The 23,874-nt window shown below is 39.0% G+C and overlaps 1 protein-coding gene across 2 annotated transcripts; it reads right to left on the reverse strand.

The window, feature by feature from the left end:
* Window positions 1-508: 508 nt before the first annotated feature.
* On the reverse strand, window positions 509-21,899 carry LOC125280763 (uncharacterized protein DDB_G0271670-like). 2 transcript variants are annotated; one of them, XM_048211514.1, is made up of 5 exons: window positions 21,333-21,899; window positions 20,857-21,210; window positions 2,713-2,799; window positions 2,510-2,590; window positions 509-701 (listed from the first exon to the last, which is right to left on the reverse strand). In XM_048211514.1, exons 1-5 carry the CDS (start codon window positions 21,667-21,669, stop codon window positions 592-594), a joined length of 969 nt encoding a protein of 322 aa, XP_048067471.1. In that variant the 5' UTR covers window positions 21,670-21,899; the 3' UTR covers window positions 509-591. The 2 variants fall into 2 exon arrangements, with proteins under 2 accessions (XP_048067471.1, XP_048067472.1); XM_048211515.1 differs by lacking the exons at window positions 20,857-21,210; window positions 21,333-21,899 and adding exons at window positions 3,080-3,427; window positions 3,551-3,902 and having other exon boundaries at window positions 525-701.
* Window positions 21,900-23,874: the final 1,975 nt, after the last annotated feature.

Raw genomic sequence — 23,874 nt, forward strand, 5'->3', positions numbered from 1 at the left:
GAACCACTGTACTCACATGAACTGATTTAAATATGTTTTTAGTACATTAATGGATCTTGAGAGAGGAAATGTCATTGCTCCCTATGAAGGCCTCACTGAGCCATCGGATTTCAACTAAAATATCTTAATTTGTGTTCTGAAGGTCAATGAAGGTCTTACGGGTGTGAAACGGCATGAGGGTGAGTAATAAATGACAGAATTTTCATTTTTGGGTGAACTAACCCTTTAAGATCAAAAACTCAGTTCCATTATTCACATATATATGACGAAAGAGAAAAAAGCAGCTCCTAACAGTTTCACCCTAAGACAAATTATGTTTTCTCAGCTGAATTTTGTTCATTGCACATCTGTTCACTATATCATAGGATACACTAGATGTATGTTATGATTGTTTAAAGAGTTATGTATACACGCATCTGAGAACAGACTGAACAAGACTGGTCATATGAATCAAAATGTCATAGACTCACTGACAAATCTGATTAAAGAGCTTCTTATTGTAGATATATTTTGTGATGATAAACCAGTTTTTAAGAGCCAGTGCAAACCGCTGAAGTGAGAGACTGATGATGTGTGACAGTGATCATGTGATCATGAACCTGCTGCTGTCGTTTGGCTTGATTTCTTCTCAGAGTTTGAGCTGCTGACTGGAATCAGTGTTGTTGAATCGACTGCAGAAGATGAATGTTCAGATGCTTCATCTGCAGGACATTAACATCATATTTTCATACTTGACCATGACATGCAGTTTATGTTTCATCACAGTTTACAGTGGCAGTAGTTGAGAGGAGAGGTGTTACTATATAATGTATGCCTTGTTTATATGAGAGTTAAACACAGTGAGCTAAACCTTCAGTTTGTCCTGAATGGCATTATTAAAGGATTAGTTCAAATAACTTTCAAATAAAATTTTCCTGATAATTTACTCACCCCCATGTCATCCAAGATGTCCATGTCTTTCTTTCTTCTGTCGAAAAGAAATTAAGGTTTTTGATGAAAACATTCCAGGATTATTCTCCATATAGTGGACTTCAATGGCCTCCAAAGGGTTGAAGGTCATAATTACAGTTTCAGTGCAGCTTAAAAGCTTAAAAAGAGCTTTAAACGATAACAGACGAAGAATAAGGGTCTTATCTAGAGAAACCATCTGCCATTTTCTAAAAAAAAATGCAAATGTATATGCTTTATAAACACAAATGATTGCCTTGCATGTGCTTCCGCCAAAACCGCACTTTCGTATTCTTCAAAAAGCTTACGCCGTATGTCCTACGCCTTCCCTATTCTGAACTGGCGCCACGTTCGTTCTGTAAGTAGAATAGGGAAGGCGTAGGACATACAGCGTAAACTTTTTGAAGAATACGAAAGTGCGGTTTTGGCGGAAGCACGTGCAAGGCAATCATTTGTGTTTATAAAGCATATACATTTGCTTTTTTTTTTTTAGAAAATGGCAGATGGTTTCACTAGATAAGACCCTTATTCCTCGTCTGGTATCGTTTAAAGCCCTTTGAAGCTGCACTGAAACTGTAATTTTGACCTTCAACCATTTGGTGCCCATTGAAGTCCACTATAAGGATAATAATCCTGGAATGTTTTCATCAAAAACCTTAATTTCTTTTCGACTGAAGAAAGAAAGACATGAACATCTTGGATGACATAGGGGTAAGTAAATTATCAGGAAAAGTTTATTTGAAAGTGAACTAATCATTTAATCTCTATAATTCCTAGAATTGACCTCCTACATAGGTCATGGCTTTAATAGACTATTTTGATTTTAAATATTTCACTAATGAGAATAGGCTGTTTGAGCCTGTTTGACCCATGTAGGAGGTCAATCTTTGTGCTTGAAGGTGAAAAAGTCAGACAAAAGTAGCTTTTATCACGACTTAAATAGGCAGTCGGCCCACCCATTTTGGTGGGCTAAAATGTTATTTGTCAGAGCAGGTGCACAGATGTGAACCAATCAGGTTCGGTATTCAGAGAAAAAAAAACTGACGCAATGTGAGTGAACCGTATCGAAAGGGAACACCATAGTCATCAAACAACTGAAGAATTGAAAAGTTCATCAATATAGACCATCTTATCCATGTTGTCTTCAGTTGCTCATATCAACTATGGCAGGTTGTCCAATCCTGTTCCTGGAGATCTACCTTCCTGCAAAGTTTAGGATCAAACACACCTGAAGCAGCTCATTAAGATCTATAAGAGCACTTATTAATTACAGACAGATGTGTTTGATCCGGGATGGATCTGAACTCTGCAGGAAGGTAGATCTCCAGGAACAGGATTGGGCACCCCTGAATTATGGTGTGCATAGAAGGACATCCTGCATTGTGTTTCAGTTTTACTCTTTGACAGAACAACACTTGTCAAGTAAGGATGACAAGACACTTTATTTAATTGAAACAACTCTTTCAAAAAAAGTTCAAGTGATTTCATGCATTTAAGTAACATGGACAAGAGAAGATTCAGTAAAACTCATAACAGTGACAGTTCATTATTTCAACTGTACCTTGTCTTGAAATTTCTGGTGTGTTTATTGTTAAGACCGTGATGTGAACTCGATTCACTGCTGTCATTGAATCATCTTGAGCTGTAAAGGGTGAATGTTAGTTTAGATGATTCATACTATATATGACAATTGGTTATCACACAAGATAACTCTAGCTTTATGCACTGCAAAGCATTGATGTGAGAAAGACAGTGATGATGTACCTTTAGATACATGTGTGTTTATAGTTGAAGGATCCTGAGAGTTTGTGATGTGGACTGGAATCACTGCTGTCGTTGAATCATCTTGAACTGTAAAGGATGAATGTTAGTTCAGCTGGATCATACTGAAGAATATGACAATCATATTTTAACTTTGATCATCACATTGCATAAAAAGTATTTTTTTTTTTTTGCTGTCAAGTTTCAGTTCTTTCATTATTTCCAGCAGTACTTGTTGAACTGTTAAAACTTTGAGTTACTCTTCTGTCAAAGTCAAAGAAGCTTTTGTTCCCTCAGTTTGTTCTGCTTCAGTGATGCTAATAATTCTTAGTGTTACTGACATTATGAGGGTCTGAAACTGATTGTTCACCTAAATACTTCACAGTGTATCTGACTGAGGTCTTGAGTTGATTTCTGAGAGTAAGCTGACATCTCCACTCTCTGTTGTCATCTTCATTCAGGAGTGTTGTAGTCAGAGTGATGATACAGTAATATGACGAGAATAATATCTGATATCTGGAGTCTGTCTTCAGATCAACACCAGCCTGATTCACCCACAACAGCTGAAGACCCTCAGAATCACAGGAGAATCCAGTATATGAATACAACTGACAGGAGAGAGTCACAGAGCGACCTGGACTGATCTCAGTCTGTGAGGATGATGATGATGATGATGATGATGATGATGATGATGATGATGATGATGGAGACAGTGAAACTGAACACAAGACACAAATCACTTAACTGACTTTAGACATTTCAGCAAACATGTGCGGTTAAAGGGAAGAATGGTGTCTTTTTAAAATGAACATATAATCAAATAATTCACAGAAACACTGACCATGAAGAACATGCAGATAAACACGTGCATCAGTTCTTTGTTTTTGACCATTCACATATTGTCTGCAGGTGTAAAATCCATAATCTTTTTTTGTGATGTTCTTGATGTTCAGAGAGCAGTCAGACCCCAGACTCAGTCTCTCATGTCTCCCTGTGTTTTTATTCTTTATCCCTAAAAAAGTCAGTTCAGCTGCCTCTGAATGTCTGGATGTGCCATAGATCCATGTAGTTGAGTTGCAATCAGAAAGAGCATTATTACAGGACAGACGGACATTTTCATCAGAACTGATGAACACATGAGGATCATCCACTCCACTGGTACCTGAAACACAGTACATTCATTATTAAAAAATGAAGACATAAATCATACAAGTATAAAAAGCAGAAGATTCAAAACCTTTTTTCTCACTTAATGCAAACAACACTCTCCAGAATAAACAGTTTTTCTTTACCTGTGAGAAGTGAGCAGAGAATGATCAGTCCCAGCAGACACAAATAACACTTATCAGCCATTTTCTGTTTCTGTCAGTCTTTCTCTTCTTTATATAGTTACAGCTCTATCTTTAAACATCATTAGCCCTTCCTCTGTTTGTGAACTTCCTCTGATCTGACAGACTGAGTGTTTAAATCCTTGATATATACAGTGACACTGTGCCAATGCATAATGGACGTGTTGCTTCACAGCTCTCTTATTAATATCACTCAAATTCTTATTCATTGATGCTCAAATGTAACTTACAGTACACTTTTACTGTAATAGGAACTGTCCATCAAGAGCAACTTATGGTGAAGTGTTCAAAAATAACAACTCAGGCAGTTTTAACCTAGTCATTCTGTAACCACCACATCAGGTCAAACCTTTCCTCTAGAAAGCCGAGCGAGGACTGCTGTTGGTTGTGTTGAATGTTTCACTGTCTAACCCTAACCATAACCACTAATCTATGGTGGAACACACTTTGACACAACAGCGGGTGTAAAAACATGTTCTTCAGTGCGAGAAGTGCATATTGAAAACCATACAGTCAACCCATATTTGGTCTGAACACAGTTTATAGGCTATAAGTTTGCACTACTGTTAGTTTCACTTCTTTTTTAGCAGTTTCCTGCATGCCATTAAAATCTAGAAATAATGATCCAATCCAAGCCACTCTGAGAAAGCAGTGGCAGGTAAATATACAGTATATCTCAAATAAAATAATGGTAAAACAAATATATGAGCAGTGTGCTGTAACCTCCAACTCCATTGTGGGATGAACTGCAGTGGTTCTGCCTCAGGATGACTTAAAATGGTATAAAACAAGACAAATGTGCTTTAAAATAAGGAAAAACGTCTCAAAATCAAGATGCAATCTGACATAGTATTTCTTATTTTAATTCGTTCTCTAAACAACTGTCATCAACTTGAAAAGTCATTAAAATGAATAAAATCTAAAAATAAAAAAATAAAAAGTAATGGAAATTTCTAATTAATAGAATTTTTACTTGGGTAGAAACGGCAGAAAAAAAATCTAATTAATGATTTTTGAATGACATTTGTGACAATGCATTCAGGAATTAACACCATGACATAAATTTCAACAAGATAACGCTGAGTAGCATATGTTTAAACTCTTTACTAAACACTGTCAGAGTAATATAAAGAACTGATCAGTTTTTGAATATATGTTCACATCATACAGATCATTTATGACATATTATAGATCATAAACATATTTCTTTACCTGTGAGAAATGAGCAGAGAATGATCAGTCCCAGCAGACACAAATCACACTTATCAGCCATTTTCTGTTTCTGGAGTCTTTCTCTTCATTAAATATATAGTTACAGCTCTATCTTTAAACACTATTAGCCCCTCCTGTGGTTGTTAACCTCTGACGAGTGTTTAGCCTGACATTTCACTGACACTGTATCACAGTTCATGATGGAGAAGTGTTGAATCGGCATCATATTCTCTTGACGAATCAATGTTGATATATCAGTGTTTCTGTTTTCTGTCTGACCTTCACACTGTACCAGTTATATTTGCTCTGAATCTCATCTGGAGAGATTAAATTTTATTTAGTAACAGCAACCAAAATAAAACAAACCAGGAGAAAAAGGGAGCAGAACTGAAAACATTGACGCAGGCCCAGTTCCAGAATCAATTCACTGAGCGTTCTTTTGAAATCACTGAGGTACTCTAGTAAAGTGCAGATGTAGGCTAAGCAACGGCTCCACCATAGCAGTGAGACAGAGTTTAAGATTATTTAAGATTATTAAGTCATCACTTTTACAAATTGGTATAGAATTTAAAAAATATTTTGGGTAACACTTTACTTGAAGGGGTGTGCATAAGACTGACATGACACCTTCATAATCTTGACATGACACATGTCATGAATATGAAGGAGGTTTTATGCATGTTTATGACAACTGTCATTAAATGTCATTCACTCAATTATGTCATTTTTAATGCAAAGATGACATTGTTTGAGATGTCTTTGTTACGACAACTTGACATAAACCAACACATCATAACCTGTCAGTGTCTTTGTCATGACAACTTGACATTAGCAAAACATCATAACCTGTCATAAACATGACATAGCCGATTAATTATCAAACTTAAAGCTGCTGTAGGTAACTTTTGTAAAAAAATATTTTTTACATATTTGTTAAACCTGACATTATGTCCTGACAGTAGAATATGAGACAGATAATCTGTGAAAAAATCAAGCTCCTCTAGCTCCTTCCAGTGGTCCTATTGCCATTTGCAGAAATACACCGCTCCCGGTAAGAAACAACCAATCAGAGCCAGGAGGAGTGTCTTAGCAGTGTCAATCAATCAAGCTCGCGTGCGCGCTGATCACACCCCTCTCATGCACAGCGCCAGCGCATACAGGCTTCAAGATTACCGGTGTGCCGCAGCTTTGCTTATGGCGAAATAAAACGATGTTATATGCAAAGGATCACCCTGAAATCTATAAGAAACCATGCCATACATAATTTGTCAGTCCTGTTTTGAAATCATCTTAGTTGTGTAGTTCTTAAAAAATTAAACAAATCAAGCAGGGATAGCTCCAGCTCCCTCCACCTCGGAAAAGCCGCTCCGATATCTACCCTCGTTTTATTTCGGGCTCTATCTAATTCTTTCTTTTTGGCTTTTTTATCATCGTCATCTGTCTTTTTCCGTTTACCCGTCTTTATTTTATGAGCAGGTGCCACTCGAGGAATTGACAGTTTGGATTGTTTTTCCGCCATAAGCAAAGCTGCGGCACACCGGTAATCTTGAAGCCTGTATGCGCTGGCGCTGTGCATGAGAGGGGTGTGATCAGCGCGCACGCGAGCTTGATTGATTGACACTGCTAAGACACTCCTCCTGGCTCTGATTGGTTGTTTCTTACCGGGAGCGGTGTATTTCTGCAAATGGCAATATGACCACTGGGAGGAGCTAGAGGAGCTTGATTTTTTCACAGATTATCTGTCTCATATTCTACTGTCAGGACATAATGTCAGGTTTAACAAATATGTAAAAAAAAATTTTTTACAAAGGTTACCTACAGCAGCTTTAAAAAAACTACTTAGCTTTATGGGTTAACATTACATTACATTATTTTGGTAACATTTCAGTATAGGGAACACATATATAAACGATTAACTATGACTTTTCCCTCAATAAACTCTTAATTTACTGCTTATTATAGTTAATTGTTAGGTTTAGGTATTGGGTAGGATTAAGAATGTAGAATAAGGTCATGCAGAATAAGGCATTAATATGTGCTTTATAAGTACTAATAAATAGCCAATATTTTAGCCATATGAATGCTAATAGTAATAAGCAACTAGTTAAAAGACCCTAAAATAAAGTGTTACCATTATTTTATAACAGTGTCATCTTTTTTACGAAATTTGAAATTGTCTATTATCTGACCTTCTGTTGGAGGAAACTTAAAAAAAAAAAAAAAAAAAAAAATGAAATTACTGAAATTATTGTTATAAAATTATTTGTCAGAGTATTGTCACTTAATGACATTTTAATGACAAGTTCAATTTGTACCACTGTACTTGAGCTCAAGATACATATTTATGACACTATTATAATGGCCTCATGACAGCCAATGTCAAAACCAACTACATGACAGTTTAATGTAATGTTAACCCATAAAGCTAAATAATGTCAAGTTGTCATGACAAAGACACTGACAGGTTATGATGTATTGGTTTATGTCAAGTTGTCATAACTCGGACATCTCAAACAATGTAATCTTTGCATTAAAAATGACATAATTGAGCGAATGACACTTAATGACAGTTGTCATAAACATGCATAAAACCTCCTTCATATTCATGACATGTGTCATGTCATGATTATGAAGGTGTCATGTCAGTCTTATGCACACCCCTTCAAGTAAAGTGTTACCATATTTTGATATTAATATTTTTCCATTAATCTATTAGTCTGCCTTTACACATTTCTAATGTAACCCTTTCACACGTAAGTTTACAATATTCTGGCTGAGCACCCAGCGCAAATTTTTCTTAAGCAGCGCGCCAGAGCCCGCCAAATTGGGCGGGGCATCTGGTTATATAAGCAGTTGCTCGGCATAGGGTCACTGATGCAACGACAGAGTCGTGCAGTGTCATAGCACGGTTAGCTACACAGTACTCGTTCCCGTATCTCAGGGAACTGTGGTTACGTTAGTAACCGAGTACATTCCCTTTTGATACTTTACTTGTACTGCGTTGCTAGACAGGGTGGGGAACCTCTTCAATCACACCGTGCTATTGTAGATGAATGACTTATAAGTAATTGTCCGGGACGTCCAGAAGGGGGCCCCGTAGATCAGCTACAATGAATTAGGCCATAGCCAGAGACCCGGATTTTATCGGGGTCAAGAGAAGGCGAAAAAATGGGCTAACTCACAGAGGTCGTGCCTGGCCTCATATAATTGTGCTTCACAGTTTTGTATATCTGTGCCAAACATTTCACCGACGACTGTTCCCTCAGCGTGGGCCAATACAGCCCAGTTACTGTCACTAATGTAAAGGTAGTTAGCATTTAGTATGTGTGTGAATACACACACTGTAACGCGAGTGTTGTACATTTCTTTGTTGTTTGGATAACCGTTCTGCTGTTAGTGTTATGACGCACGCGATATTTCCAGATTGTAGAGCTTGATGTAATTGTAATAAAGATTGTAAAAACTTTTAAGATATATGAAATATAAAATATGCAAACAAAAAGCTCACAGAGAGCACCTGCAAATCTCCAACTCGCTTAACCAATGCCAAAGCTAATAGCAGAGCAGTTTTGAGCGATAGGGGTCGAATATCGGCGGATTGCAGTGGTTCAAAGGGGGAACTTTAGAACCGTAGACAGATCCCACATAGGGATAGTAAAAGGGCAAGGGGGGTTCAACATCCTAGACCCTTTTAAAAATCGAACAATGAGGTTGTTCTTGCCAACTGATATGCTGTCTATAGGGGCATGCAAGGCTGCTATAGCCGCCACATAGACCTTAAGAGTGGAGGGGGTGTGACCCTTATCCAACAGCTTTTGACATGTTGCATGTGGTGGATCTTCACAGCTGTTTGTGCACCAAGCGGTGAAGACTGACCATTTGAGAGCATGAGAGAATGGTATTTAAATACCATTTGAGAGAAATTTTTTGAGAGGTATTTAAGACACCCTCTGGAAGGTTCATAGGCTCCCATCGAGAGGCCATAAGTGTCGTCATGTTTGCCTGAGAGAGGAGGTCCCATCTCAGGGGAATGAGCCACGGGGCAGCTGTGAGCAGCTGAGGTTTCTCCAGCGATCAGGGGGAAAGTGTAAAAGAGAAGGCTGGGCCAATTGTGGGCCAGCGCATCCCCCTTCCTTCGAAAAATAGATTGGGCAGTGAGAGTTGTCTTCTGAAGCAAAGAGGTCAACTTCTGCCTCCCTGAAGATCTCCCATATTCTCCGAACTGTCTGGGGGTGGAGCATCCACTCGCCAGAGGGAATGTTGCTCCAAGACAGTCTGTCCGCTCCCTGGTTCAGTTTGCCCGGCACGTACACTGCTTTTAGAGAGCACAGGTGGCAATGTGCCCACTCCAGTAGGCTTTTTGCCATCTTGAATAGGCGTTGGGAGGAAAGGCCGCATCTGTGAAGATGACCTTCCTTTTGTGCATTATCCCCAGGGGGACACCCTATTCGAACCAAGAAGGGTCCTTCCAAGGGGCAAGGGCTGCGACGCAAGCATGATCCACCTTGATATGAAGGTGTCTGTGATGCCAAGCTCGGGGCGGAACCAGGAGTTTTAGCAAGTGCTGAAGGGGCTTCACGCGAAGGAGACCTAACTGCAGTACTGGCAGTCCAGAGGCCATAAGGCCCAGCATCCTCTGAAACATTCTGAGAGGAAGAGACGCACCAATCGTGAAGGCGGTCGTAAGCTGCTGTATAGCCAGGACACGTTCTGTCGAGGCTACAGCTCTCATTTAGGTTGAGTCGAAGACAGCCCCCAGATGAGACTCGCTAGCTGGGAATCATCGTGCTTTTGGCATAACTGACCCTGAGCCCCAAGCACTCTAAGTGGCTGAGGAGGATGGATCTGTGGGATATTAGCTCGACCTCTGACTGGGCAGGACCGTATGTCGATATGCCACTCCCTCGAAGGCGAATTTCAAGAAGCACCTGTGGCGGGGGGCTATTTGGATGTGAAAGTAAGTGTCTTTCAGATCCAGACAGAAGAACCAGTCCCCTGGACGAATTAGCAAGAGGATCTGTTTCAAAGTGGTCACTTTGAACGCGCACTTTACTAGGGCGCAGTTCAAAACCCTGAGATCAAGGATGGGCCTGAGGCTGTCATCCTTTTTGGGGACGAGGAAGTAATGGCTGTAAAAGCCTCACTTTTCTCAGAACATAGAATGCGAGCATTCGTGTTCCCTAGGTGGGGATCACACCACGGAAACGCGGGGGTTCTCGAGCGAATTGAAGTAGATAACCTCGATTTATAATCCCCATAATCCACTTTGACATTCCGGGGATGGCCAGCCAGGCCTCGGCTCATGTGGCAAGGGGTTAAATTGTTTTGAGCGATGAGTCACTCGTGATATGTTTGTTTTATCTTGTTGCTATAACAGCAAATAGTTGCATGGGCGCGGGAACTTGAGCGGGCACAGTGCTAACAAACACATTATCTCCAACACCCGGAAATGAACGGGGTGTTAGGTGGCATAAAAATTCATGAAGAAAGCTTATAACTTGGCATAACTAGAAAGATTAATAATTACATTACCAGGTCTAGAAAATGGTCAGGTTGTCCATAAGTTGTAGAGGGAGGGGCAAATTATTTTGTTGTTGTTGTTGTTGTTGTTGTTGTTGTTTAAGCTTTTTTTACTGGTAGTTTTGTCTTCATACATATTATTTTGTATTGTTTTTTATAGTTGTTTAGAATTTGGAAGCCCAAAGAACCGCTGGAACATAAATTAAAATGTAAAATATCTATTGACAGCATCTAAACAGTACAAAATGTTATGTATGAAAACTCATCAGGCATACAAATGTTTATGAATAATCTGAGGTCTCAGAGAATATTGAAATAATGGAATTAATATGTTGATTTTTTTTTAGAATCGGTTCCATCCTACCAGAAGTGAATGAGGTTAATGGTTCTCAGACAGGATGTCTCCCATCTATATATAGCGGAAAAACTGTAATAAAATACTGTAGGGTTTTATTGTCTGAAAAAAATGAAAAAATATTTCTGTTATTTAAGGTGTATTTTTCAGTGTTTTTTTTTTTCTGATTTGAACTGCTGATTTGAATATCAAAATTAAATTTAAAGCTAATGGGTACATAAAGGAGTGTATTTAAACCATTGTAGATTTAAATTAAGAAACCTAAACCCTAAAATTAGTTTAAATAAATAATTAGAACAAGAACACTATAAAGTTAAACTAGTATATTAAAATCTAAATCTCAAAAAGGAATTAAAAAGAGATAAACAATTTAGAAACAAAAGAAGAAATTCAGAAACAAAGTTATTTTTGACATTTTTTTTTATTTTTCTTGCATTTATTGATACTCAGTGTTTTTTTACTCATTGTTATTGCATTGATCTTCTTTTCTGCTGTTTTTTTTTTTTTTTTTTTTTTTTTTTTTTCCTGAAAGAGATACAACTCTTTAAATCATTTAATGAATCATATTTTCCTTAATATAAATTTCTCAACATAATTTGAATTTACCTTTGTTGTCTGTCTGTTTGTTTAATCTCCCACTGCTGCTCCCTACGAATAGAACACTGGCCTACGTTTTCCTTTTGTATGACTCACCTGGGCATCCTTTAAGCAGCAGTACCCTGGTGATCTGAAGAAGGCACTACATATGTCACATCTACTGAGTCTGCACAAGAAAATATGTGTAATGATGGAAAATATATTATATTTCACCAAATACACATTTGACATAGAGAGTAAAACTGTCCTGAATTAATAATAAAGATACATTAACTGATCAACAACCAGATAGAAACTATACAAAAAAAAAAAAAAAAACATACTTGAACTGACCAATATAACCAATAACTGCAAATAAGTCAGAGCTTGTTCGTTAACATGTACAAGTCTTTATAATGGCGTTGAATGAAACCATTAGAAGTCGACTATATTAGATTCATATTCCTCTGCTCATGTGGTTTTTGTATAATTACTTGACTGATTTGTGATGGATCTTGTTCAAAGAGGCATGAAGTTCACTGCAGTTTTCCTGAACTCCAGCTGTTGCTCCTCTGATGGAAGCATAAGTCACGTTATCATCGCGGCGAACCTGAATGAATATCACAGTTATTGTTTCAACACACAATTATTACAGCATGATGTTTGAGCTTAATTCATGACATACATTTAGAAGAACTGCATATATAAGAAGAGAATACAAACTATCATGTTGATAGAAGTTAGACAACATCAAGGAAGTGTTTCTCACCTTGTTCTTTTTGTCTTGGTTTTTACTGTATGCAGTGACCACAGTATAAGTCACATGATCATCTGTCTGCTCCTAAACATCAATGGAAATATGACAAACCAAGCTATGAGATGGCCCTTCCATCACTAATGCTTTACACAGGTGCTGTAAAAGTTTCAGGTAAAATATTTGTAAAACGAGCGTGATATGACAACTTCATCTACAAGTTTTGTGAAAATCTAGGTTACGCATGTAACCATAGTTCCCTGAGAAGGGGAATGAGACACTGCATCAAAGACACTTTGGGGAATGCCTTGACGTGACAATGTCTGAAGTAAGAATAGAAACGCAACAATGACATTGGCCTGCGACAGCCCATGACGTCACTCTAGTGCAACCCGGAGTATAAAAGGAGCACCTGGAGTACACGTCATTAGCATTTGTCTGAAGGTGACCTGGCCGGGTAAACCGAAGCATGGCAGTGAGACACAGTGTCTCGTTCCCCTTCTCAGGGAACCATGGTTACATGCGTAAGCTGAGACATTCCCTTTTGAATGGGAACTCTCACTGCATCAAAGATACTTTAGGGAACAAAATACCCATGCCGCCATGTTGAGGGAATAACCGCCTAATAGGAATGACAAGCACAAGAAGGCTAATGGAAAAGTACCGGAAGCCAGTTTCCTCACCAGGTCACCACGGCTGTCAGTGACACTCTTCCCAAAGGCCAAAAACCTTAGCTTATAACCAAGAACGGAGCAGAGCTCAGGTCTGGTAATACAAAACAAAAAGATAAGTATACCTTTAAGGGAATACAGGCAAGGAAACAAGTTCCATCGCCTTTTCACTATATGAGGGGGATCTAGTTCCACCCCTACAATCTCAGCAGAGATGAGAGACAGAAAACTGTGAAAAGTGGTGGCCTAAGCAGAAAGACTCTCCATAGTGAGAGGAGACCAAACACACTCAATTCAATGACCAAGGTGGCTTGACAAAAAGCCGAACATTTGACATTGCTGTCAGATTGCGTCAACCATGCTGAACCCAAGAGACAGGTTATCAAGGTGGCCTAAAGGAGCCAACAGAAAATAACACTGTCTAAATAAATCCAGATGAGCAGTGGCTTCAACCAACAGTGCCCCCCTTTAGGGACAGATTGTCAAGATGGCCCGAAACAGGGCAGAACACTCGACAGACTGTTATAATGCTGTGAAACAGACACTTGGTGTACTGTTTAGTTTAGGGTTCAGGTGACAGCACTGAGAAGAGATGCCAAGAAGCAGGATGGCCACAAAAGGGCCAACACTTGATAATCAGTGTCTAAAGGGAGCTCAGACAAGTTTATTTTTTTTAAATAAAAGTAGCTGCCAGAACAAAAGGCCTCAGCCCACTGTATTTTTACCAACAGTTCACCAAGATGGCCACAAGGGAGCTGAATACCTTATGTCACTGTCTTACCGAGACTCCAGAGAGTGGGGCCTCAGCCGAACACCCTCAGAAATGAAACAGCTCACCAAGACGACTCAAAGAGGGGCGAACTAGGAGGAGCCCGAGAGGCGACACTCTGCTTCTGGGCCTGTCTATAGCCCGCAGACTCAGGCGGCCTAGGACCCCCTGAGGTTTAAGGTGTGAATTTCTTAAAAACTGCAGATCATACCCTTGCCTCTCTAAACTTATCAACCACCGCTTAACAGATGTGCCAAACAGTTGAGAGGGCGAGACTGGTGCATTGAGAAGAAATGAGCTGCTGGATGTTATGGCTCGCACGACACAGCGATTAGGCTCCACATGTCTTCACCCTGCGCAGCAACATCCTGCTCTTCCTGGCTTGAAGCCAGAAGAGTGCTATCGACCAGATCGGATGATTCTAATGAAAGAACATCCTCATCTGGCTCAGCACTTGCATTGACAGCAGAGGAATGAGAAAGAGACGTTCAAAATCCTCCGCTAGCTTGACCTGAGAACCCCAGGATCTCAGTCTCTTCTGTGCCTCAGCTGCAGCAGGTCCTGATCCCCCAGGGACCGACACCCTCGAGAAAAGGGCCATGTGCAAATGGAGCTTTTTCATGGAAAAGCCCTCACAATCTGACAGTTTCTTAAAGAACAGAATGCTTATGATCCTCACCAAAACAATAATGCACATGTGATGTGTATCGTCCGGTGTCAGATAGCGCTGACACGGGGGAACACACTTCCTAAAGTGCTTGTCAGAGGAGCATGCCATGGTAACAGTCGCCTAAACACAATTCAAACAAAGGGTCACCTGAAGACAAAAAAGCTGATGATGTATACTCCAGGTGCTCCTTTTATACTTCCGGTAGCACTAGAGCGACGTCACTGGCTGTTGCAGGCCATTGTCATTGTTGAGTTTCTATTCTTACTTCAGACATCATCATACCAAGGCAGTCCCCAAAGTGTCTTTGACGCAGTGCGAGTTCCCATTTGAAAGGGAACATAAATTATTGAAGATTAATCACATTGTTCACTGGCAGTAGGATGAATGGAAATGTTGACTGTATAATTGGTTCCATCTTATTAATTCTTATTTGTGACTTTAGACCAGAAACAAAGTACAAATACACTGCGGAGCAGAGCTTATATACACTAATATCTCATGGATCAACCTACAATACTCACCACAGAGTCATCAGTCCCTCTTCTGTTATCTGAAACATAATTTCATGGGACAGTTATGATCAAACAGACAAACAGTCTCTAAAGAGTCTAAAAGAACTGTAGAGCTGTAGAATAGAAACATGATTTTTGCTGAGGAATTCTGTCTAAATTACACGTTTATTTAATATGTAAATACTTAGTCAGATGTTTTAGACTATTTGTCTGTTGTTACATAATATAATAAACTGTAAAAACTCACCTACTCCTTTTTTACGAATCATCCAGAGAATAAGAGCAGGAAGGAGAACAGCGAATGAAGCAGCAACAATCGCAATCACAATCACAATCACAATCACTGAGAGAGAGACGATAGAGAGACAACTCTATTTTAGTACACTTCCATAATGTACTGCTTTATACACTTTTAAATATATAATAAAATATATACAACATGTATTTAGAATGTATTGCCTACAACATTATCAATACATTTGTATATATTTATTATATATTAATCTTATATTTGAAATACATTGTAAGTCTATTTTATGTCTGAATATATTTAAAAGTGTATGAAAGATGGGTTCAAGTGTACTACAAGTGGTAACTAAATACATTTAAGTCATATTCATGGTGTCTCAAAATAGCACAGTTGAGTACACTTAGATGCTCTTAAGATTGTCTTAAGAAGCACTAAAGAAGAATTTTTAGTATATTAAGTACAAAATAAGTGCACGAAAATAGAGCACTTTAAGTTCTTTATGGAAGTGTACTAAGTGTACTAACATAAAGTGTATTTTACTGCACTTTTTTTAGGGCTGCAACAACTATTGATAAAATTGATAATGAAAATCATTGGCGGCGATTCTCATTATCGATTAGTCAGGTCGGCCCACCATGTACAGAAATCTTCTTACAGTGATGTCAAATTACACCAAACTGCTGATTCGACACGCTGATTTATTATGCTCCGATGCTTCCTGAAGCAGTGTTTTGAAATCGGCCATCACTAAATAAGTCGTTTTTTTTTTTTTTTTGGTGCATCAAAAATATTCTCGTCGCTTTATAATATTAATATTGAACCACTGTACTCACATGAACTGATTTAAATTAAATATGTTTTCCGTACATTAATGGATCTTGAGAGAGGAAGTGTCATTACTCCCTATGAAGGCCTCACGGAGCCATCGGATTTCAACCAAAATATCTTAATTTGTGTTCCGAAGATTAACAAAGGTCTTACAGGTGTGAAACGGCATGAGGGTAAGTAATAAATGACAGAATTTTAATTTTGGGGTGAACTAACCCTTTAATAAATGGCAATAACATTTTTGAGTTTTTAACAAGTTTTTAATAATTCCTAAAATATTTGTGTTCTCTCTTTATTATGACAGGTAGTCTAATAAATTAAGGACTGTATGCTTTCATTCATTCAGTTGGCACATTTGTTTGAAGTACATTGGGCAGGATGTTAATCAATTAATCGAAAAAATAATCGGCTAACTAATCGATTATCAAAATAATCGTTAGTTGCAGCTGTTACATGTGCCCTGGGTCCATGTTCTATTTTCATCATATGGATTTTCATCATAGGAACCAATCATGCACTCACACCTGTTTCCCATCAGTGACCCTTTATAAGCTGCACTCATACACACACACATTGCTGAGTATTACTTTTGCCTGTATTCTACTTTGTGTTTTGTGATTCCGGTTTTCCGTATATTCCTGCCTTGTTCCCTTGTCCTTGCCTAGCCTTGCCTATGTTTTTGACCCTGGACTGTTTTCCTTGTTTGATGATCGTTTGCTGCCTGCCTTGACCATAGCCTGTGTTTGTATTACTCTTTTGCCTTGACTTCCTGTATCTGTTTGCTGGTGTTTGACCCTCTGCCTGTACGACTATGCTCATTCTGTTTATTAAAGCCTGCACATGGATCTCCAACTCTGTTGTCCCACTCCCATCCGTTACAGAATACTCAGCCATACCAAGATCCAGCAGCTTTTATGAGCATTTCCAGTCCAACCATGGATCCAGTCACCCAGCTACTACGCCTTCAGCACAAAGAGTTAGGAATATGTTCATCGTTTATGTTATGTTATTGTTTCAAGTTCCAGTTGACGATGTGTCTTTGAAAGACATTTTCTGTTTTGGACTAAATGAGCCCATAAAATCCTGAAATCCTGAAGTGAAGTTCAATTGCAGTCTAAGGGACTTTATGTATTATGCCTTAATTTTGTGTGGTTCATCATTCACTGTCTTGGAAGAAGAGAACTTTAAGAGTCCAAAGAACTCTGGTGGCAGCGGAGTTTGTACCGTTACAAGGTTCTATGCCTTCCACCCAGATTATCGCGACCCTGATAATCTCTGCACTTCCAAACCCAGTAATTCCCTCACCAGAGCCTGTTCACGTGCTGGCTGCATCGGAGTCCATTCCTGTATTTGCAACCATTCCTGAGCCTCGTCACGTCTCAGCAGATGTTCCTGAACCTTGTCATGTCTCAGCAGATCTTCCAGAGCCTCGTCACGTCTCAGCAGAGCTTCCAGAGACCTCAGCTGAGATGGCTGCCATGCCTGAGCCCTCAGCCAAGATGGCTGTCACGCCTGAGCCCTCAGCCAAGATGGCTGCCACGCCTGAGCCCTCAGCCGAGATGACTGCTACGCCTGAGCCCTCAGAGATTTCAGCATTGGCCATTATGGCCACAGCCATTTGCTGTGTCAGCTCTATCAGCTCCAGTTCCATAGCCCGCACCAGTCCATGAATCTGCTCCTGAGCTTGCTTCAATCTATGAGTACATTCCTGAGTCCACCTCTGTCCATGAGTCCAGTCCAGTGTCTGTCCCAGTCCTAGAATCCAGCCTCGTGGTCGTCCCTGAGTTTTCTGTCTGTCTTGACATGACCACGGAGGTCGTCCCTGAGTTTCCTGTCTGCCTTGACACGACCACGGAGGTCGTCCCTAAGTTCCCTGTCTGCCTTGACACGACTATGGAGGTGGTCTCTGAGTTTCTTGTCTTCCTCGACATGACCACAGAGGTTGTACCAGAACTGTCCATTTGTCCCGCGCAACCGCAAAGTTTGTTCCTGAACTGCCTGCTCGCCGCTACATGACCAGAGAGGATGTTCCAGTCAGAGCCCTGGAGGGCTTTTCTGAGCTCCCTGCCTGCACTGTCATGGCCCTAGGGCTTCATGTTTCGGTTTCACCTAATAAGAAATGGTGGTCTCCAGTTTTACCAGATCTTTACCATTGGTGGTCGTCTGCTTCGCTGTGGGGGTCTTCAAGCCCATATGAGCTGCAGTGGTGGTCATCTACTCAACCATGGTGGTCTTCAAGTCTGTCGCCCTGGTCGTCTGTTCAGCCTCCTTCGCCCTGGCTGTCTCCCCTGCCTTCTTTGCCCTGGTCATCTGCCCTGGTCCACCTCCACTCCACCTCCCTCCTGGACTGTTTAGGAGTGTCTGGAAGCCACTCCTTTGAGGGGGGCTCTGATTCATGTGCCCTGGGTCAGTGTTCTATTTTCATCATATGGACTCCATTTCCCACAAATACTAGGGGTGTGACGAGATCTCGTGGCACGAGATCTCGCGAGACTAAACTGTGACGAGATTTCTCGTCGAGGCGAAAAGTAGTCTCGTGATGTTGCCATGACAGAGTGTTAGGATGATTAGGAAAGAATATGCCACCGCTACGTTTACATTATGCCTCCACTGTCGTTTTGCTTTGTATTTAAATTAAAAAAACATTTAATTCAGTTGGATAACGGTCGCCGCCGCTCCATATTTACAGAGTACGCGCGACCGTTGAAAGTGAAAGTAAACGCGCGCGCGCATTCAAACGTGATTTCAATACCCCGCATTTGAAAGCGGCTCCCTGATGAATGCAAATATCTCTCAATATGAAACCTATTTTAGGCTGGGCAGTGTAGTTGTAACCATCTCCTAGCTCTGTATCAAAGAAAAATTTGGTCTTATTTGATCTTTGAATATTGAGAGAGTGCGATTATGGTTGCACTTATTGTAAAGTGTTACCATAAAAATGAATAACAGTTTTCTCTTCTTATTATTTACTAGTACAAACAATAAGGTTTCATTTGTTAACATTAGTTAATGCACTGTGAACTATCATGAACTAACAATGAATGACTATTTTTATCAACTAACAAACAAAGATTAATAAATACTGTAGCAAATATAGGCTATTGCTTGTTGTTAGTTGATGTTGGTTAATACATTAATGTTAATAAATGAGACCTTATTGTAAAGTGTTACCATTTTTATTTATACTGTTTTTATTTCTGTGATCAGTTTGTGGAGAGGAGTTCAGTTAGGAGGTCAAAAGCTGTAGAAGCTCATAAATCATGTACAGTAAGATCTGAAGAGAAGCCAGTCAGTTGAGTTAGTGGCAAAACCTTTTACAGTGCTTGAGTATTGTTGTCTTTTACTGCATATGATAATTCAGTCTCAGAAAGTAGAACTGAAATGACATTCATTACAAAATGATTAGTTAAAACATTTCAAATACACCTGCAGAATATTTTTTCTAGTCATGTATTTCGCCATCTTGTCTCGTCTCGTGAACTCAATCTCGAGTCTCGTCTCGTCTCGTGAGATACTGGTCTCGTCACACCCCTAACAAATACCCATCTAGGAACCAATCATGCACTCACACCTGTTTCCCATCAGTGACCGCACCAGTCCATGAATCTGCACTCATACACACACACATTGCTGAGTATTACTTTTGCCTGTATTCTACCTTGTGCTTTGTGATTACGGTTTTCCGTGTATTCCTGCCTTGTTTCCTTGTCCTTGCCTAGCCTTGCCTGTGTTTTTGACCCTGGACTGTTTTCCTTGTTTGATGATCGTTTGCTGCCTGCCTTGACCATAGCCTGTGTTTGGATTACTCTTTTGCCTTGCCTTCCTGTATCTGTTTGCTGATGTTTGACCCTCTGCCTGTTCGACTACGCTCATTCTGTTTATTAAAGCCTGCACGTGGATCTCCAACTCTGTTGTCCCACTCCCATCCCTTACAGCAGCCCTACTTTTTTTTCTACTTGATAATGTTATGTTAGAATTAAAAGTAAAAGTTCTGTTTGAACTTAAGTAATATCAGCTCAATTATATTGAGTAGATTCCAGTACATTCAGTTGAACAAGTAGCAAAAAAAAAAAAAAAAAAAAAAAAAAAAAAAATGCATTTTTCAGTCTTCCATCAATTTTCATGAAAAATAAGAATCAATAAAGACCTTGAAAAAACTGCAGCTGTAGCTTCATAATCAGATAAAGTTAGAAGACAGAATCATGTTGTTCTTGGCCTTCATTGCTCATATCAACTATGACATGCATAAAGTAATTACATGCATTTGTTAAGTAACATTGACAAGAGAGGATTTAGTAAAACTCGCAACAGCGTATTTTTTTACCTTGTATAGTTGAGTTTGTGATGTGGACTGGATTCACTTCTGTTGTTGAATTATTTTGAAATGTAAAGGATGAATGTTAGTTCAGATGATTCATAATGTAGAATATGACAATCATATTTTAACTTTGATCATCACATTACATAAAAAGTTTAAATTTTTGCTGTCAAGTTTTAATTCCTTCATTATTTCCAGCAGCACTTGTTGAACTGTTAAAACTTCATTTGAAGCAATGCTTTGAGTAACTCTTCTGTCAAAGAAGCTTTTGTTCCCTCAGTTTGTTCTGCTTCAGCGATGCTAATAGTTCTTAGTGTTACTGACATTATGAGGGTCTGAAACTGACTCATGAGATTTTCTCACCTGAATACTTGACAGTGTATCTGACTGAGGTCTTAACTTGATTTCTGAGAGTAAGCTGACATCTCAACTCTCTGTTGTCATCTTCATTCAGGAGTGTTGTGGTCAGAGTGATGATACAGCGATTTGATGAGAATAATATCTGATATCTGGAGTCTGTCTTCAGATCAACACCAGCCTGATTCACCCACAACAGCTGAAGTCCCTTAGAATGGGACCAATCATCACAGGAGAATCCAGTATATGAATACAACTGGCAGGAGAGAGTCACAGAGCGACCTGAACTGATCTCAGTCTGTGAGGATGATGATGATGATGATGATGATGATGATGATGATGATGATGGAGACAGTGAAACTGAACACAAGACACAAATCACTTAACTGACTTTAGACTTTTCAGCAAACATGTGCGGTTAAAGGGAGAATGGTGTCTTTTTAAAATGAACATATAATCAAATAATTCACAGAAACACTGACCATGAAGAACATGCAGATAAATATGTGCATCAGTTCCTTGTTTTTGTTTATTTACATATTGTCTGCAGGTGTAAAATCCATAATCTTCTTTTGTGACATTCTTGATGTTCAGAGAGCAGTCAGACCCCAGAAACAGTCTCTCATGTCTCCCTGTGTCTTCATTCTTTATCCCTAAAAAAGTCAGTTCAGCTGCCTTTGAATGCCTGGATGTGCTATAGATCCATGTAGTTGATTTGCAGTCAGAAAGAGCATTATTACAGGGCAGACGGACATTTTCATCAGAACTGATGAACACATGAGCATCATCCATTCCACCGGTACCTGAAACACAGTACATTCATTATTAATAAATGAAGACATAAATCATACAAGTACAAAAAGCAGAAGATTCAAAACCTTTTTTCTCACTTAATGCAAACAACACTCTCCAGAATAAACAGTTTTTCTTTACCTGTGAGAAGTGAGCAGAGAATGATCAGTCCCAGCAGACACAAATAACACTTATCAGGCATTTTCTGTTTCTGTCAGTCTTTCTCTTCTTTATATAGTTACAGCTCTATCTTTAAACATCATTAGCCCTTCCTCTGTTTGTGAACTTCCTCTGATCTGACAGACTGAGTGTTTAAATCCTTGATATATACAGTGACACTGTGCCAATGCATAATGGACGTGTTGCTTCACAGCTCTCTTATTAATATCACTCAAATTCTTATTCATTGATGCTCAAATGTAATTTACAGTACACTTTTACTGTAATAGGAACTGTCCATCAAGAGCAACTTATGGTGAAGTGTTCAAAAATAACAACTCAGGCAGTTTTAACCTAGTCATTCTGTAACCACCACATCAGGTCAAACCTTTCCTCTAGAAAGCCGAGCGAGGACTGCTGTTGGTTGTGTTGAATGTTTCACTGTCTAACCCTAACCATAACCACTAATCTATGGTGGAACACACTTTGACACAACAGCGGGTGTAAAAACATGTTCTTCAGTGCGAGAAGTGCATATTGAAAACCATTCTGTCAACCCATATTTGGTCTGAGCACAGTTTATTGCACACGAGTACATTACTGTTAGTTTTGCTTCTTTCTTTTAGCAGTTTCCTGCATGCCATTAAAATCTAGAAATAAAGAAATAAAGAAAATCCAAAACAAATATATGAGCAGTGTGTTGTAATCTCCAACTCCATTGTGGGATGAACTAGCCTCTAATGCAATGGTTCTGCCTCAGCCTTAAAATGAGACAATTGTGTTTTAAAATGAGGCAAACCAGCTCAAAACCAAGATGTAAACTGGCATTTTATTTCTTATTTTAATTCATTCTCTAAACAACTGTCATTTTATTTAAGACCGAGGGTTCCCACAAGCTTTGAAAACCTGGATATATGAGAGAATATAAAAAGTTTGATTTCTAGAGCTTGAAAAGTCATTAAAATGAATAAAAACTAAAAACTAAAAAAAAAAAAAAAAAAAAAAAATAGAAGTATTGGAAATTTCTAATTAATAGAATTTTACTAAGGTAGAAATGGCAGGAAAAAAAAAAACTGATCAAATTAAAGATTTTTGAATGACAATTATGACACACATTATATCAATGCATTCAGGAATAAAACAGTATTAACACCATGACATGAATTTCAAAATAACACGTAGTAGCCTATGTTTAAACTCTTTATTAAACACTATGTCAGAATAATATAAAGAACTGATCAGTTTTTGAATATATGTTCACATCATAAAGATCATTTATGATGTATTATAGATCATAAACATATTTCTTTACCTGTGAGAAATGAGTAGAGAATGATCAGTCCCAGCAGACACAAATCACACTTATCAGCCATTTTCTGTTTCTGGAGTCTTTCTCTTCATTAAATATAGTTACAGCTCTATCTTTAAACACTATTAGCCCCTCCTGTGGTTGTTAACCTCTTCCTATCTGACGAGTGTTTAGCCTGACATTTCACTGACACTGTATCACAGTTCATGATGGAAAAGTGTTGAATCGGCATCATATTCTCTTGACAAATCAATGTTGATATATCAGTGTTTCTGTTTTCTGTCTGACCTTCACACTGCACCAGTTATATTTGCTCTGAATCTCACTTGGAGAGGGACCATAAGACTCATGATTGCTATTTTCAAAGATGCATTGACAAAAAACCACACAGCAACTGAACAAATAAAAGAATAAAGGAAATCACCACCATAAAATAATGAGTGAACATATAAAGGTCATTTGTTGGTTGTATCTCTGCCAATGATTATAATGGTGATTATGGAATTGTAACATCTGGTGCTTTCACAGACAAGAGAAAACAAGATTCAAGTGCAGGTGAATTTTATTTAGTAACAGCAACCAAAATAAAACAAACCAGGAGAAAAGGGGAGCAGAACTGAAAACATTGACGCAGATCCAGTTCCACAATCAAATCACTGAGCATTCTTCTGAAATCACTGAGGTGCTCTAGTGTAACCCAGAGTGATTACAAATAAAATAAGAACAAAAAAAGGTAAGCCAGAGGGGTTACTAAAAAAAAAAGT

The sequence above is a fragment of the Megalobrama amblycephala genome, linkage group LG1, assembly GCF_018812025.1.
Source record: "Megalobrama amblycephala isolate DHTTF-2021 linkage group LG1, ASM1881202v1, whole genome shotgun sequence".
Classification (NCBI taxonomy): Eukaryota; Metazoa; Chordata; class Actinopteri; order Cypriniformes; family Xenocyprididae; genus Megalobrama; species Megalobrama amblycephala.